The 17,841-nt window shown below is 43.8% G+C and overlaps 2 protein-coding genes across 2 annotated transcripts in view; one reads left to right on the top strand and one right to left on the bottom strand.

The window, feature by feature from the left end:
• Positions 1-1,491, top strand: part of Smp_143570 (hypothetical protein) — a gene marked incomplete at its 5' end in the record, with an annotated part of 58,923 nt that extends 57,432 nt beyond the window's left edge. The window contains one exon of the mRNA XM_018796302.1: positions 1,250-1,491. Coding sequence (XP_018650528.1) covers positions 1,250-1,381 — 132 coding nt within the window. The 3' untranslated portion in view covers positions 1,382-1,491. The remainder of the gene's footprint in view (positions 1-1,249) is intronic.
• On the bottom strand, positions 1,267-7,232 carry Smp_039390 (hypothetical protein). Its single transcript, XM_018796301.1, has 5 exons — positions 7,008-7,232; positions 6,783-6,970; positions 6,536-6,756; positions 1,805-1,964; positions 1,267-1,689 (listed from the first exon to the last, which is right to left on the bottom strand). The coding sequence occupies exons 1-5, from the start codon at positions 7,140-7,142 to the stop codon at positions 1,452-1,454; spliced, it is 942 nt and encodes a 313-aa protein (XP_018650527.1). The 5' UTR covers positions 7,143-7,232; the 3' UTR covers positions 1,267-1,451.
• Positions 7,233-17,841: the final 10,609 nt, after the last annotated feature.

The following is a 17,841-nucleotide window of genomic DNA, read 5'->3' as shown; positions in this document are numbered from 1 at the left end:
CAACAATAGCCAATTAATATCGAGATCAACGGAATAAGCTGTCAGTCATATGTGAAAAATCCGAATAATTCACTTCTACGTGAAGTTTGGTTTGATGATGTTGTCCAGAAAGACAATGAAAGCTTCATGATTAAACTATCTAGCTCTCAGAGAATGAAAACTCACCAAAGTCATCCACCTGAGCTACAAATTCCCCTTATCGATTCAAGGACCTTCGGATTCGATCACTAGTTTAATTGACAGGATGCAACAATTGGTCCCACCACAAACTGGTCTTACTGCTCATGAAGGCAGTCAAAAGCTAACATGCCCTTGTATTATGTTGCTTGCAGTCGTATTTACCAGTATTGATATTTGTCCCGAGGCAAGTACAGGAAAGCAGGCTATTGTTCGCATTTTCGACAACATTCTGCAGGATTTGGAAACATAGGGTCAACATTTTTTCAAGTGTGGTCGCCTGTCATATGCTTCGTTGTGGATACAACGTTGATAGCTCAAAGATCCTTCATAGGATCCAATAATCCAATAACTGGATTTATCGCGTCCTATTGCAGCCACAGTTATCGAAAAACTTAAACCTGGTGAATACAGTAGGAGCTAGAGTGAAGGAATCACCAGGTACCCACACTGGTTGATCCGACTAACCTAATAGTTTACTATAAGTATAGTTCGTTTGAATGGAACCACGCTCGTAGATGGAAACAACGAAAACCTGCCAATACTTAAGTGGCACTTTTCAGAAGTCAGTTTAACACTTTTTAGTATTCAATCAATTAACAACTCGATTTTTTCGCTCCTGTGAGACGAGCATTAAACTTTAGGAACTCATTGAGTACCTTAAACAATCGGATCCCCATGACTTTGTAATATGAAGAATTTCCATACTGTAAATTATAACATATTTTTCTAACTCTGTATGGGAATGTCTAATACCTCTTAGTATGCTTCGAACTCGAGCATTTTGTGATTTGGTATATCTTTAATCTTTAATTCAATCGTTTGTTCGCCGTTTGCTTTAAAGTGCAGTAACGCCACGTGGATATAAGTAACCCACACCACACTATTAGTCTACGTCTTAAAATAGTATCTAATCAATGGATGTTTTTCATGAATAAACACTTTATTGAATTAGATTAGTTCAAAAGAGCACTACTTGCTTAGAATTTTTGCATCCCTAGTGTAATTTTTTACGTAACGGCTACATGTTTTATCTTATTTGGACTTGTGTTGCTCATTTTTTGTTTTTAAGGTAAGGAAGTTTTGGAGTTTAGATCGTGAGTATACATGTGAGTTGGATGATTTTATAGAGCAAATAGACACAACTCGAACGGAACCAAATATTTGCAATATGAATACTATTCCAGCAGTTAGTCAAGAGTGATCAACAAAATTGAATTGTGATAACTTTTATGTACATTAGATAACATGGGTAGATATACTTGACAATATTTCTATGCTTTTTCAATCAAATAAACTTTGTCTGTATTGGTCTCCTCGTTTTGTGCTTGAGTAAACTTTTCATTTGTAGATACTAACCTTAAGATCTTTTCTTTCGATTTATCAGGTAGTTGACCAATGTAGTCAACACCGTCAATGTACAACTTCGGTAGGTGATCTTCCAGTAGGAGGCAAACTAATTCCTTGTCTTCAATCTGCGGGTTTCCACTCACTATTAGGCGGCGTAAAGCTCTGGAAAAAAATATAGAAAAATAGTTTATTGACTGGAGAACTTAATCTTATTAATGTAAACAATAACTTCCGGTTCGTTTTAAGCAAATTACCAAAATTTCATTGGACCACTTACTTTAACTGTGCCAGTGTCGCTAGGCCTTTTGAAGTAATAGTAGGGCATTCACTGACATCGAGAAATTGTAATCCTTTGATACGTCCAATTCTTGATAAGCAAAAATCATCAAGATGTACACATCTTTTCATTTTTAAGTACCTTAGATGGGTTAAACAGGCTATAAAGTAAATAAGTTATGATATATATACATTAGTGCATCAAACTAAAATCAGTACATAGTTATGAAACACCTCTTCGTTAATTTGTGCCGCTAAAACCGATTACTAGGCATACAAACTAGGATCTGTGTGATCACTTGTCAACGTTTGAACGAACAGTTTAAAAACCTACAACCTGGAGTTTTCAACCATAGATTTCGAAGACCTGAGAAAGGAAGTTTGCAGAACACTAAACTTAGTTTATGGATAAACTGCTTGTCTTGACCAAGCCACACTTAGCCATTTTGCGATCTACACCTGTGGTAATATGGGCAGTGTTTGGGCGTAGATCGTTTCTGAAATTACACAAACTTTTCAGTTGCTTTGGTTATAGTACGAAGAACTCAGTAGGACAAAACTTCATCAGCACTACTTAAACTATAGAAACAAGTGAGATGGTTAACACACTCAACTACTTTCATCTCTATTGATAATTAGACTAGGCAATGACACGTCAGTCAAGATACATTTCGTGTTCATTTGGTGCAGAAGTCACCTGAAAAACTAGAGCGTTTTATATGTGCCGAAAACCATATGGATATTTGTTATAACTTGTGGTCGAGTGGATGCCCTGATAATGTATAACGTGGCAAAACCGCCAATCAGGGAGCAGCGAATTATCGATTGGAACAGTGATACACGAAAACCATATGGGCAGTCTAGAGTACTTGTCGGTCCTGCTATCTGCCTAGCCCAGCCAGTTAAGTCCAGAACACCAGGAACAGCCTCTGCGGTATGAATTATTATGTTTCAAACATACTGAGTTTATATACCGATCAAAGTGTCCACATCGTACCATAAAATAGAGAATAACATATGTACAAGATTTAGCCAAATGTGGCTGTGAATAGAGGAGATAGTGAATAATAGACAGGGCATAATTCAGGAATGGTAAATCATATAACAATAGTTTATAGTTCAAAATAAAGCTTATAATAAGGGGAACACGAATATGAATAGTTTAGTTATTTAGCGATTATATGATAAGAAATATACGCATAGTATTGGTTCACAAATGGATCCCAAAGGTACCATCCATTATCCTTATCGGGGCATAACAATATTCCATCTCCATCAGAAATATGTAGGTAAAAGATCAATCCCTGAGAAGTGAAACGGCGTCAAACACTGTTACAACGCATCTTGATCGATAGACATAAGTACTTCCTTCATACTACGGAGGACGACTACATTCAAATTTCCGACTAAGATATCCTCAGCCGAGTCCAAGAGCAGCTTGGTTTCCTGGGGCTCGAACTCAAACTGACTTAAGACGGGAAGCGAGAGTCCTAAACTACAGATTAGTTACCCAATAATCCTAGAAAACTTTTCTATCAAACTGCATAATCAGTCTCTGATGCTCTCGTTAGCCTTAATTTAAATACAGCTTTTCTAGTTTTGCTAGGAGTTGCACGTAAAGTTCATCGACGGCTATTAGAAAACTGAAGATAACAAGAGTTGCTTGTACAAATTTCCTGCTTACTGCTTCAGCCAAATGGACTGAACCAACCAGTATTTTGTTCTCTATATCAAACTATTAAATCCGGTCTTCTTGAGTCTACTGTTATTCATCGTTGCTATCTACATTTTTCTACTTATCTCGTCCAACACATCTAACGGTCACTGTGTAGACTATCTTGTAATCATTTAGGTTGTTACGAACTTTTACCATTTATGAAGCCTGTCAAGATCAGTTTTCAAACGTCCATTGGTTTAGAGGATAATCCTTTCTAAGTTTATCCTGAAGATTACCGACAAACTTTGCTGGAGTTCTTATAACAACATTGAGGTCATATCAGGTTATCGCGGAGAAAATATTCCCTCTCGTGTTCGAACGCAGTCATAACTAACGTGACACCTGGCAGAAATGTGCATCAACCTCATTGGACACCAATTCATAGAAAGATGAACAGCAAGAGTCAGGATAACAGTAATACCGATCATGATAAAGCGAGACATAGAGAATATGAACTGAGAAAGAATGGAATAAGGGAATAAAATGTGGAAAGTAATAGTGAGATTAAAGATTTGAGATACAGATAATGTGTCTGTACCATGGCAACCGACTTTGAACCACGTCAACTAATGTCACTTACCACCGATCATGAACATATATCATGCTAAGACACATCAGAATGAACATCATCTTCGTGATCGGCTAGGTACTTTGTTGCGTTTTCATAGCTACTATGAACGACAGAAACATTAGGTGGAAATGAAATAACGGTAACTCAAGTACTGTTATAGATGTTACGGTGGTTACGGTTTCTACACCACAGAAAGATATATTCTCTAAGTGCACCAGACACTCAGTTCAAACAGAAACTGAGACGTATGTACATCGATCATGGCTGCTGAATCTCATAAGTAAGCATTATTTATTTAATCACGTGCATATTGGTACAAAGGGCACCGGATACATATGCGCCACACAAAATAATGAGAATGGGAGGAGAAAGGGGGAAGATGCGTATATATAAAAGAAGAAGAAAAGGATGAAAAAAGAGAAGAGTAGTGATGTGAGGAGCTGAAATGTACAACCGGAACTCTTTTAGTTAAGAAATTTACAACCACTCTTTATGAAGAAAGTAAAAGAAGGTTACAGCAGGCTCGCCACTGGCTTCTATTCTGAGCCATATCTGATAACGTCTCTAGCCACTGTGTTGCACCATATCTCGGACCCCAGCCAGAGAGTCGTGAAGGACCAACAGAAGCTAGTCTTTTGCAGCTTTCTTTCATACCACGACACCATGTTGTGTAAGCAAATGCAAAATGGTTAGCTAGATTGCTAAACACAGTCGGCAATAAACTGTGCAAGTTTTGCCTAAAAGATACATTTGAACAATTTGACCTTATCGATGGCATGAATATTAAAGAAAATAATATGCATTCTTTTGATGTAAACTTTCCTTTTACGATTGTATCTTTAACCAAGACTATTGATTCCCTTTGTGACCATACATCGAGTAACTTCCTCCTTTTTCCTATTCGATCAACACTGTTGAAAAAACTACTTTTATTATGTACTGCAAGAATGAAATTCACGTTTGAAGGTGAACATTTCTGACAAGTTGATGGTGCTGCTATGGATAGCCCTATAGGATCTCTATTTATTTATTTATTTGAACACAAGTACTGGTACAAAGAGGCACCGAATACATATGCGCCACACATGTCCCTTACTTGATTTGTGTGTGGGCTCTGATACTGTCCGAGTGCCCAGACCGAAGCAGGGTACCGAATACATATGCGCCACACAATAGGATCTCTCTTAGTTGATGTATTCGTCATATGTTGGAGATATGATGAGTGAGCTCATCAGCGAGGTAAAAATTTTGATGCACCTGTTATTAGATAAACTCAATAATGTACAGAATCGTATCGTAATGAGCTATGAGGGAGAAATTAATAACCGATGGTCCATCTTAGACATACTTTTGAGTCTAAGGGGAGATTGAACTATAAGGTAGTCAGTTTATAGGAAGCCGACATGGAGTGATCAGTTCAAACGTCCAGTTTTTGTCTATTGCAACACCAACAAGGCTTGGTTAATTGACTTTAACAAGAATCAAAGAATGTGAGCCATAGATATGGTTGAAGATGCAAAACTGCTAACTGATACACTAATACTAAGTGGCCAGCCACTAAAGTTTATAAACTGATGCAAGTTAGTCAACACCAAAACCGCTATTTAATTCTGTTCCTAAGAAAACTGTTCATACCTTCACCATTTGGAGGTGAATCTAACAGTATGGTTCTAAAACAGAAACTAAAAGCAGACATAGAGAGAAAATATTACGCTGAAAAACTAGATGTGATTGAAAGGATTAAGCCCATGATTCCAATTAGACCTAGACAATGGATAAACGATTACACCACATTCCATTACCTTTACCAATTTACATGTTTGTTTGGAAACATACATAGGGAGTAGTCGAACAATTCGATTGAGGGTTATAGAACATGTGCATAGATGGTTTCATAGTCAGTTAATGTCAAATGCTCCGATAAACGTGGGAGGTAGAAAATCATGTCCATCGATAACAAAGCACATAATTGGAACGGAGCACAGAACTAACATAAATACAGCTCTTAAAAAGCTGTATGGAAATTGTCAAGGACGAGTCCCCAGGTTTATAAAAGCCTTGGCTATTAGTAAATTCGAACCCCCTTACGTGTACAGAAATAATGTGTCGTAGCCTTGAATTTGCCCTGGGAATCCTTGGGTCAGTTTACGGCTAAGGGTAGTGCGACAATTTCCTATTCTTTGTATACGATGTTGATTTCCCCTTCATTTTATTTACAACTATCACTTTGTTTACTTGGACCTTCATTGAATTGAGCTTTATTAATTTTCGTATAAGAATGCCTTGACAAGTATGTGAGTGCCCAGATTGTTCGAAATGTTTAGCGCAAATACATCATACTTTTCAGATGAACTTTTTCTCCTCATTGTTCTATTGAAACTTATAAAACAGATTGATTACTTCAAATAAACGTAAAGATAATTAAGTCCAAATCATTTACTTACGTAAAAACTCTAATCCTTCGTATACAATATTGGTACCTGACAGGTCAATGGTTTCAATTACAAAACTATCGACGTGTTTATTTGGTAGTATAGGAGGGATCCCAGCATATGGTTGAATCCAGTTAGTGTGACCGATGAGCTGAACGCGACCGCCCAGACGGCACACCATATGGGCTATAGCAATATCTAGTCCTAGGTTTTCGACCTCTTTATCAGAAATTCTGTAAGTAAGAAACGAAGGCGTTACATTTGTTTTTGTCGGTTTCGTTCCCTTATTCGCGATAGTAATAATGTTCTGAGGCTATCCACTGTCAGAGTTTCTCTACTCCACGCCTTCTGGAGAAGTTCACGATATTTATCAGCAGGATTAAATGCTTCTGCCACCAAACCAGTATATATTTTTACAGATTTCCCGTCACGTACAACATGTTTATACTAAGTCAATAGGACCTAATCCTTACAACTGACGTACCTTAGGTTTGGAGTAGACTGACCGCGTGAATCCACCTTGCTCATCAGCTGGCTCACTGGAAGCATAACGGATCAGTAAGTTGTGACGGGAGATAATTGACTTTGATAGACGACCAACTGTAACACGCAGAAACATACCGCAGGTTCTCTGACAACCGAGATTGGGAACGGCAAAAAAATCGGAGTCTTTCAAAGCCGTCCGCCGTTTTTTTCAACGACCTTGAACGGCCTGACAAGAGGCGGTCATACCGTATTTGAGTTGTTGAGGCTCTGTTGGGTGTCCGTTAGATCACACGAATATCGGGTTTCTCATACTTTATCTGTGTTTCGCTGCAGTTAATTTCTCAAAATCAATGAGAAAAGCGTTAATTTAGCTTTCTCTGTTTTGTAGTGTACAATTTGGCTCTTTTGTTGCTTAGTAACTTGACCTGGTACACCAATTACCTTACTAACCCTCACTGTCCTTGTTTAAAAATTTTGGGGTCCACAAAGCAGCGTATTGAGAATAACCTAACAGTCAAAGATACTCTGAGTTTGTGTGACTCGTTGTTTTCCTCAAGAATTAAGACGAAATCTTGAGTAACCGGTAAGTCTTAGATGTTTGTAGTACTTTCTTCAGTTATTAAAGTATTATCGCAAGAAATAACTTTTTTTAACAATTATTAAGTTCTGTTTGTAGTGATTCATGTTCAAGAGACATTCCAGTGGACTTTTTGTGCATGGGCTCCAGGACCGTGAGGGAATAAATGGTGCATGAATCTGTAGTGACCGGCCAGTCTCGATAAGAACACGATTGGAATAACAGAAACAATTATTATTATTGTAACCAATTGTACCAGAGATTGTTTTACTGTATTTGTTTAACTGTATCAGATTCACTTCTTGTTCCGTCATCCGCCTTGTTTGGTTCGAGCTTGCTCACGCACTGCTTATTCGCTTGTACTCTTTGGCACGTCTCGGTATTATTTCGATACCACGAGATCGCCAATAAATATACTTGATCTGGACTAGTAAAGCCTTCTGATTTACGGGCTATCAAGGGAACCAAGTCGTTTTTGGACGCGTAATCGGATAGTAGTGGTGATCATAGTCCGTCCACGACTCGACATCCACTACAACTGGTGAGCCGTATTTAGAACACGCAATACAGCTGGTAACCCAATCCATCGAGCACAAGTCAAACTTGGCCAATTCTCCAAACCAGATCAATCCGGTGAGTCTATTTATCTATCCACATCTGTTGCATATATTCGTATTGATATTTTTCAATATATAATATTTTGGCAACTTAATATGGTGGATAACGATAAGAATAACATAAATATGATAGACTCCGAGATACATGTTATCAGTTTTCGACCGGTTCCTTTCATCCCTCATGATCCAGAAGTCTGGTTCGCGGCACTGGAATCTCAATTTGAGATCCGCCGCATAACCAATCAAAGGCAGAAGTACGCCTACGCTTTGGAATCATTGCCCGGGGATCACCTAACCGCTGTCCGTGAGGTTGTCCTCAATCCGAACGTTCCGAACGTTTATGACCGTCTTAAGGATGCCATCCTTCGACATTTCCTCCCATCAAGAGAGGAACGATTGAGGACACTATTAGCACGTCACCCTATGGGTGATGCTAAGCCGAGCCACCACCTCACGCGCCTGCAATCCCTTGCAGGAAACATGACAGCTGACCCTGAGATAGTCAAAGAGCTGTGGCTCGAAGCCTTACCAGTCAGTATCCAGCCAACCCTTACGGCTCTGCTCGAGGACACCCCGCTCAACAAGGTGGCCCTCATAGCAGATAAGATTCTAGCACGAGTTAACACCAAAGACGACTATTTGGTTGCTAGTACTTCCCGTTCTAACGTTGATCTCGATGCTAGACGACCTCCGGCTCATGGGGATAGGGACAGATGTATCCATACTCGTCTCAGTTTCCGAGACCGCGCAAATGTGCCAGCCCCCTACGCCCCCCGACCCAGGTCACAATCTCGTAAGGCCGTAACGACTCGCCCCAAGCGGGCATCTTCCAAGCCACGCCAGAAGGCGGTTTCGGAAGCGAGTCCAGGTTGGTGCTGGTTTCACCGTGCTTTCGGAGCCGGTGCCCGTCATTGTCGAGCTCCCTGCTCATACAAGGCGGGAAACTCCTCAGCCGGCGAGTAAATGCGGCCGTACTCGCCGGCACTTCACCTCAGGTTGGCCGTTTATTTTACGTGCACGAATATCGCACTAACGCTAGGTACCTTGTGGATACGGGTGCCCAAGTTTCTGTCGTACCTATCGGTAACAGTAGGTCTCAAGCCACTATGCTTCGACTACGCGCTGCGAATGGCTCAGTCATTCCCACCTATGGTACACGACAACTTACGGTCAACCTGAGCAACCGACGACAGTATCTGTGGACGTTCATCATTGCCGATGTTCCTACAGCTATACTCGGTATCAATTTCCTACAGCACTATGAATTGCTAGTCGATTCACGTAGGCTGCAGCTAATTGATACTTCGTCGAACAGCAACTTTATGGGCTCTAAAGCCCACACAAACGCGTACCGAATCACAGGTGTATTTCATTCGCGTGACGATTTATTCTACTCTTTATTTCAGAAATTCCCCAAATAAACTAAACCTCTCGAGGAGACTCCATCGGTGACCAATCGTGTGGTACAACACATAGTCACCCGCGGACCACCAGTCACGTCAAGACCTCGCCGACTGGCACCGGACAAATTAGCTTTCGCTAAACGTGAGTTTGACAAATTACTAGCTACTGGTATTATTCGTCCTTCTCACAGTCCTTGGGCCTCACCTCTCCATATGTTGCGAAAAAAGGATGGGGTTAGTTGGAGATCATGCGGAGACTACCGAGCGTTAAACACAGCTACACGTTTCGATAGCTATCCCATCCCCCACATACATGACATCACGGTATCACTCAAGGGCACGACAATTTTTTCCAAGATCGATCTGGTACGAGCATATCACCAGATCCCAGTCGCTCTTGAAGATATAGAGAAAACTGCCATCACGACTCCTTTCGGTTTATTTGAGTTCCTACGAATGCCATTTGGATTACAGAATGCTGCTCAAACTTTCCAAAGGTTTATCGATAGCATTGTACGAGACCTAGATTTTGTTCATGTCTATATTGATGACCTGCTAATCGCATCATCAAACGTAGATGAACATTATCAACACCTAACGCTACTATTCCAGCGCCTTTCGGATAATGGAATAATAGTCAACCTCGACAAGTGTGAACTCGAGAAGAAGGAAATAAAATTCTTAGGTCATGTTATTAAGCATGAGGGTATTCTACTTTGTGAGGATAAAGTACGTACTATAATGGAGTAAACTGTACCGTCCACACTCAAGGAACTGAAGGCATTTCTCGGTTTGGTCAACTTCTACCGACGCTTTATTTCGCACGCGGCAGAACAGTTACGACCGTTAACCGATTTACTTCGCGGTAATCCACGCAAACTGGAATGGAACGACGCCGCACGTACTGCATTTTCAGATATTAAAACGGCCCTAGCTCAAGCCACACTTCTCGTGCATCCTGACCCATCAGCCACGCTTAGTATAGCGGTTGATGCATCGGATTTCGCCATAGGAGCCGTTATGCAACAGAATATCTCCGGTAGTTGGCAGCCCCTCGAATTTTTCTCACGACGCCTCACTTCCACGGAGACGAGATATAGCGCTTTTGGTCGCGAGCTGCTAGCAGCCTACTGCGCCATCAAACACTTCTGGCACGCTGAAGAAGGTCGTAATTTCATCCTATTCACCGACCATAAGCCCTTAACGTATGCTCTGCATACCAAGTCTGACCGCTACTCACCACGAGAGTGCAGACATTTGGACTATATCTCCCAGTTCACGACAGACCTTCGTCACGTCAAAGGCGAGTCGAACTGTGTTGCTGATGCTTTATCACGTATCCAACTTAATGCAGTTACTTTGCCAGTGCTTGACCTACCTGCTATGGCCGCCGCCCAAGCAAACGATACTTCATGCACGGAAGCACAGCAGTCTACGTCCCTTCAGTGTCGGGAAGTACCCCTAGCTACTAGCTCAGGTTCTATCCTATGCGATACTTCTACGGGCCTCCCTCGACCCATCGTACCCTCGGCTTATCGCCGTCTCGTCTTTGATGCCCTTCATGGTCTATCTCATCCTGGTATCGCAGCCACACTACGCCTCATCGCTGCACGATACGTCTGGCCGTCCATGAATAAAGATGTCCGTATGTGGGTAAAGCAATGCTTACAATGTCAACGATCAAAAGTGCACAGGCACGTAGCTGCCCCTATTGGCACTTTCGCTACGCCTGATGCTCGCTTCGATCACGTTCACATAGACATTGTAGGACCATTACCACCATCGCACGGGTATGATCACATACTCACGTGCATTGATCGTTTCACAAGATGGCCCGAAGCTATTCCCATCACGTCTATTACGGCGGAGACAGTCGCTCACCGCTTCGTAGAACGATGGATAGCTATGTACGGTTGTCCCTCGACTGTCACGACTGACCGAGGACAACAATTTGAGTCCGCATTATTCTCCTCACTAACACGGCTGCTTGGTACGGAACGCATACGCACTACCGCCTACCATCCAGCATCAAACGGTTTAGTTGAACGGTTTCACCACCAACTTAAAAGTGCTCTTCGAGCACACGAAAACGACAATTGGTACGAAACCTTACCGCTCGTTTTCCTGGGTATCAGAATGAGTCTAAAGGCAGATATTCAATGTTCCGCCGCTGAACTTGTTTACGGCACGACATTGCGTCTGCCTGGGGAATTTTTCACACCACGGAGCAGTACTAAGTTCGGCCCCAAATGCCCTGGTACGGCCGAGAGTGGGGAGAGTCTACTCTCCCTCTCGAAATGCTCTCACATGGCCAGCGAATATATAGCCTCTGTCAGGGAAGTCCTACTCACTGCCTTCTCGTGGCGGGGGTGTTGTTTACGAAAGTGAGAGGACGAAAAGCGAATGTCCGGCGCTATAACCGGATTGGTGGACACGGAGGGTCCACCTAGGGGAGTTGGAAAACCCTGATTCCAAACCAATGGTGCACATGGGCTCCAGTATCCTGATGGAACGAATGGCGTACGAATCAATCGTTGATCACCGGCTACCATGGGACTGCATCTCCTCACGATGCCCCACTGCCTTGTGGATCAGACCTTTAGGTCAAAGGCTCGGGGTGTGGTCCCCTAAGAAAACCACCTGCTTCGGTTTGGGCGCCCGGGCAGTATCACAGCCCACACACAAATGAATGAAATGATGAACTCTACTGACGATTCTATTCCTGCTCATATTATAAGCAAGACAATTTACATTATTATTATTATTATTATTATTACTTACCATATCGCTAATTCACCCCCTTTTATCCCCAATTTGTGTAACCTTACTTTTCAACTTATGCAGCAGCTCGCCCATGGTGGAAAATCTGTCCTATCTAAACGATCTCCAGTCACTGTCTGGTTGAAAGTGAATGCTTCCACCGATTACGAATACTGAAGCAGTCTTTCTGAAACCACGTACGCCGTTCAAGCTGGCTTCCTTCAACGTTCGCACACTAATGCATATCAGACAACAGATAGGGCTGGCTATGTCTTTGGAAGGTCTTAATGTTGACGTTTGTTGTCTATCCGAGACCCGTATTCAAGACTCTAGTGAAGTACTACAAATCCGCTCTCCATCTGTCGCCTCGAAAAGCTTGTTCCACGTGCGCTTATCCGGGGACCCTGTGGCATCTTCGTCTGGTCTTGCTGGCGTTGGTGTTGCACTAAGCGCTAGGGCTGAGGCAGCACTAATCGATTGGATCCCCATTAACAGTCGGTTATGTGCTGTTAGATTAGAAAGTTCCATCAAAGTGAGAAGAAATCGGCGTGAGAAACGGTGTCTTTTCGTCATCTCCGCCTATGCCCCGACAGATTGCAGCCCGGATGCAATCAAGGATGAGTTTTACCATCAGTTAACAGTTCTTCTCCAGAAAGCGCGTTCGACAGATATTGTAGTACTAGCCGGAGACTTGAATGCACAGGTCGGGCGTCTAGGCACAGAAGAGAGTCGTCTAGGTGGCCGATGGGGACTTGTTGGTCGCAGGACAGATAACGGGGACCGTTTGCTGCAACTGTGCACAGACCACAACCTGTTTCTGGCCAGCACTAACTTCCGGCACAGTCATCGCCGGTGTGCCACCTGGCGTCCTCCCTCTGCATCCCAAGCCTGGACTCAGATTGATCACATCGCGATCAGCTACCGCTGGCGTGGTTGTGTACAAGACTGCCGCTCCTTTTGGAGTTCCTATCTGGAGTCTGATCATGCCCTGGTCTGCGCCAATCTCACCTTACTTTTCAGTGGCCGAAGGATTGACCACCACCAACGGATTGATGTTAGTAAACTGGCTGCAACTTCTGTTGCAAGTAAGTATCGAGCGGAGCTAGCCTCTAGGCTAGCTACCACCCCACCGAAAAGTATAGATGAGCATTGGTTGCATCTTCACGACGCCATGAAAATGGCGAGTAAAGCCGCTTGCGGCTTCGCGAAACGTCCCGCTTACACGCACTGGGTCTCTTCTGGCTCCTTACAACTGATGGAAGCCCGTCGGTCTACTCCGGGTGACCGTGAGTTTGACCACAAACGAAGGCTGTTACGCAATGAAATCGGGCAAAGCTTGCGTAAGGACCGGGAAGCCTGGTGGTCGGAGCGTGCTAATGAGATGGAAGCAGCAGCTGCATCTGGTAACTGCCGGAAGCTCTTCCAACTCATCCGAGCCACTGGCAGCAAGTCTGGTGTGAGTGAAACAATCTACGAGGATGACGGGATGCCAATCACTAACACCTCTCGACGTCTTGGACGATGGGCGGAATTCTTCGAAGGGCAGTTCAACTGGCCTGCTGCTCCGGCAACATCAACCAGCTTGTCCTGCCCCTCATGGCCGGTGACGACTGTTCCACCAAACGAGGCGGAAGTCCGCAAGGAACTCCAACTCTTGAAACGTTACAAATCACCTGGCCCAGATGACTTACCTCCGGCTCTTTTTAAAGATGGTGGTGACCTTCTGACTAAGGAATTGACTGTGTTGTTTGGAAAGGTTTGGGAGCAAGAAAGTGTTCCAACATCATGGAATGAGTCAATAGTCGTCCCTATCTTTAAAAAGGGTTCACGTTGTTCCTGCAATAACTATCGGGGGATAAGTCTACTTCTGATTGCGTCCAAACTATTGGCTTCTGTCATTCTTCGTAGGTTGTTTAAAACCCGAGAACGATTGACTCGCGAGGAGCAGGCTGGTTTTCGTTCTGGTCGAGGATGCATTGATCACATCTTCACCCTCCGCCAAATGTTAGAACACCGTCATACTTATCGCAGGCCAACAATCGTAGTGTTTCTTGATATCAGGGCTGCCTTCGATTCGTTGGACAGGACTGTTCTCTGGGATTGTCTATTGAAGAAGGGTGTGCCTGAGAAGTTTATTAACATCTTAAAGGCCCTGTATACGAACACCTCAGGCAGAGTGAGGGCATACAACCACCTTTCTCCCTTGTTCCATTCGAGCAGTGGGGTTAGGCAGGGTTGCCCGATCTCACCATTCCTCTTCAACTTTGCTATCGACGACATCCTGGAAACAGCTCTGATGGATGTAAGTAATGGCGGTGTGGATATGTTGCCTGGAGAACGACTTCTCGACCTTGAGTATGCGGATGATATTGTCTTACTGTGCGATAATGCTCAAGCCATGCAATCCGCACTTAATCAGTTGGCAATCAGTGTCCGCAGGTACGGCATGTGCTTTGCACCCTCCAAGTGCAAAGTACTCCTACAAGACTGGCAGGATTCTCATCCTGTACTCACCCTGGATGGTGAGCAGATTGAAGTAGTTGAGAAGTTCGTGTATCTAGGTAGCTATATAAGTGCTGGTGGTGGCGTGAGTGATGAGATTGGTGCACGTATAATGAAAGCCAGAGCGGCTTATGCCAATCTGGGCCATCTTTGGCGCCTTCGTGATGTTAGTCTGGCTGTAAAAGGTCGGATCTACAACGCGTCGGTGAGAGCAGTTTTGCTCTATGCTTGTGAAACCTGGCCTCTCCGAGTTGAGGATGTTAGACGACTCTCTGTGTTCGATCATCGTTGTCTCCGAAGGATTGCTGACATTCAGTGGCAACACCATGTTAGTAATGCAGAGGTTCGGCATCGTGTGTTCGGGCGCAGAGACGATAATTCAATTGGTGTCACCATCTTGAAACACCGACTTCGGTGGCTTGGACATGTTTTACGAATGTCATCCCAGAGACTTCCACGTCGTGCATTATTTGCCGACTCTGGGACTGGTTGGAAAAAGCGGAGAGGAGGTCAGTGTATGACATGGTGTCGTGGTATGAAAGAAAGCTGCAAAGGGCTAGCTTCTGTTGGTCCTTCACGACTCCCTGGCTGGGGTCCGAGAGATGGTGCAACACAGTGGCTAGAGACGTTATCAGATATGGCTCAGAATAGAAGCCAGTGGCGATCCTGCTGCAACCTTCTTTTACTTTCTACATAAAGAATGGTTCTAACTTTCTTAACTGAAAGAGTCTTCTGGCTGTACATTTCAGTCCGCCTTATCTTTTCATCCCTTCTCTTTCTACTTTCATTATTTTGTGTGGCGCATATGTACCTGGTGCCCTTTTGTACCAATATATATGTGTTTTAAATAAATAAATAAATAAACTAAGTTCGGCGAATCAGACTACGTCCAACGACTGTCTGCATTCATGCGAACACTGACTCCGGTGTCAACTCGTATACAACATCGACAGGTCGCTCTCCCTCGAGAGTTATCTACCTGTTCACATGCTTTCATACGAGTAGATTCGGTACGCAAACCTCTACAACAGCCTTACGAAGGACCTTCCCACGTGATTTCCCGTCACGAAAAGACCTTCAAGGTTGATCGACGTGGCCGCATCGAAACAGTCAGCATTGATCGTCTCAAGCCAGCACACGTCGATGACAGTGCTATACCTGATAAGCCGAGACCCAATGTTAGACCCATCAGAGCTTCTAGCGGGATTTCTACATCTACTTCGGATCCCACGCTAGATGCACCTGAGACCTCATTCTCACGTCCCAGTCAACAGCACGTGTCATCTGCCCCGTCTACGGACGAGACTTCCGTCTCACGTCCAGACCTGCAGACCACACCGCCCTTGACTGCGGATGAGATTGCAGGCTCACGAGGTTCGAACGAGACTACCATCTCACGTTCCGGTCGCCGAGTACGCTTACCCGTACGCTTTCTCGACTAACCTCATAACCAACTACGGATACAGTATAGGAATCTACCCCTATACTACACGAAAGCTACACTTTTCTCTTTTTCTTTCATTTTTTTGTTTACCCCGAGCCTACGCCTCTGACCATCGCTGTTCTGGTATCGTCGACTTTAGTCAATCTTGGCGAAAGCTGGCCTGGTCACCCACGCTATAGTCAACGCACTCAGTCGATCTCTCTGACTCCAAATACGTATGATATACATTTGGTCCCGAACATGGTTATCCTGGTCGCATCTGGTTCCTTGGCTCAATCTGGTTTCGTCCTACGTCTGCAGCGTTTCTGGTCCGGACCTCTACGAAAGCAATCTTCAGATTCTGGATACAAACCACTCTGGTGTAGCATGCCAATCCAAGCAATCAATACAGTACGTACCTTCTGGTACCGTTCTACGTCAAAGACTTTTGGTGGCAACTCGAGGATCAACGATCACTCCCTGTTCTGCCAACGCCTTCGCCCTACAATGGCACGTTTCGCGATCAGTCCCACGAACGAAACCGCTACGTATTGAAAGAGTAAACCCTTTCTAGCGGGGTGCTCCTGTAGTGACCGGCCAGTCTCGATAAGAACACGATTGGAATAACAGAAACAATTATTATTATTGTAACCAATTGTACCAGAGATTGTTTTACTGTATTTGTTTAACTGTATCAGATTCACTTCTTGTTCCGTCATCCGCCTTGTTTGGTTCGAGCTTGCTCACGCACTGCTTATTCGCTTGTACTCTTTGGCACGTCTCGGTATTATTTCGATACCACGAGATCGCCAATAAATATACTTGATCTGGACTAGTAAAGCCTTCTGATTTACGGGCTATCAAGGGAACCAAGTCGTTTTTGGACGCGTAATCGGATAGTAGTGGTGATCATAGTCCGTCCACGACTCGACATCCACTACAACTGGTGAGCCGTATTTAGAACACGCAATACAGCTGGTAACCCAATCCATCGAGCACAAGTCAAACTTGGCCAATTCTCCAAACCAGATCAATCCGGTGAGTCTATTTATCTATCCACATCTGTTGCATATATTCGTATTGATATTTTTCAATATATAATATTTTGGCAACTTAATATGGTGGATAACGATAAGAATAACATAAATATGATAGACTCCGAGATACAGGTTATCAGTTTTCGACCGGTTCCTTTCATCCCTCATGATCCAGAAGTCTGGTTCGCGGCACTGGAATCTCAATTTGAGATCCGCCGCATAACCAATCAAAGGCAGAAGTACGCCTACGCTTTGGAATCATTGCCCGGGGATCACCTAACCGCTGTCCGTGAGGTTGTCCTCAATCCGAACGTTCCGAACGTTTATGACCGTCTTAAGGATGCCATCCTTCGACATTTCCTCCCATCAAGAGAGGAACGATTGAGGACACTATTAGCACGTCACCCTATGGGTGATGCTAAGCCGAGCCACCACCTCACGCGCCTGCAATCCCTTGCAGGAAACATGACAGCTGACTCTGAGATAGTCAAAGAGCTGTGGCTCGAAGCCTTA

The sequence above is a fragment of the Schistosoma mansoni genome, chromosome 2, assembly GCF_000237925.1.
Source record: "Schistosoma mansoni strain Puerto Rico chromosome 2, complete genome".
Taxonomy (NCBI): domain Eukaryota; kingdom Metazoa; phylum Platyhelminthes; class Trematoda; order Strigeidida; family Schistosomatidae; genus Schistosoma; species Schistosoma mansoni.
Note: the sequence above shows the minus strand (reverse complement) of the source record. Positions and strands in the feature narration are given on the sequence as shown.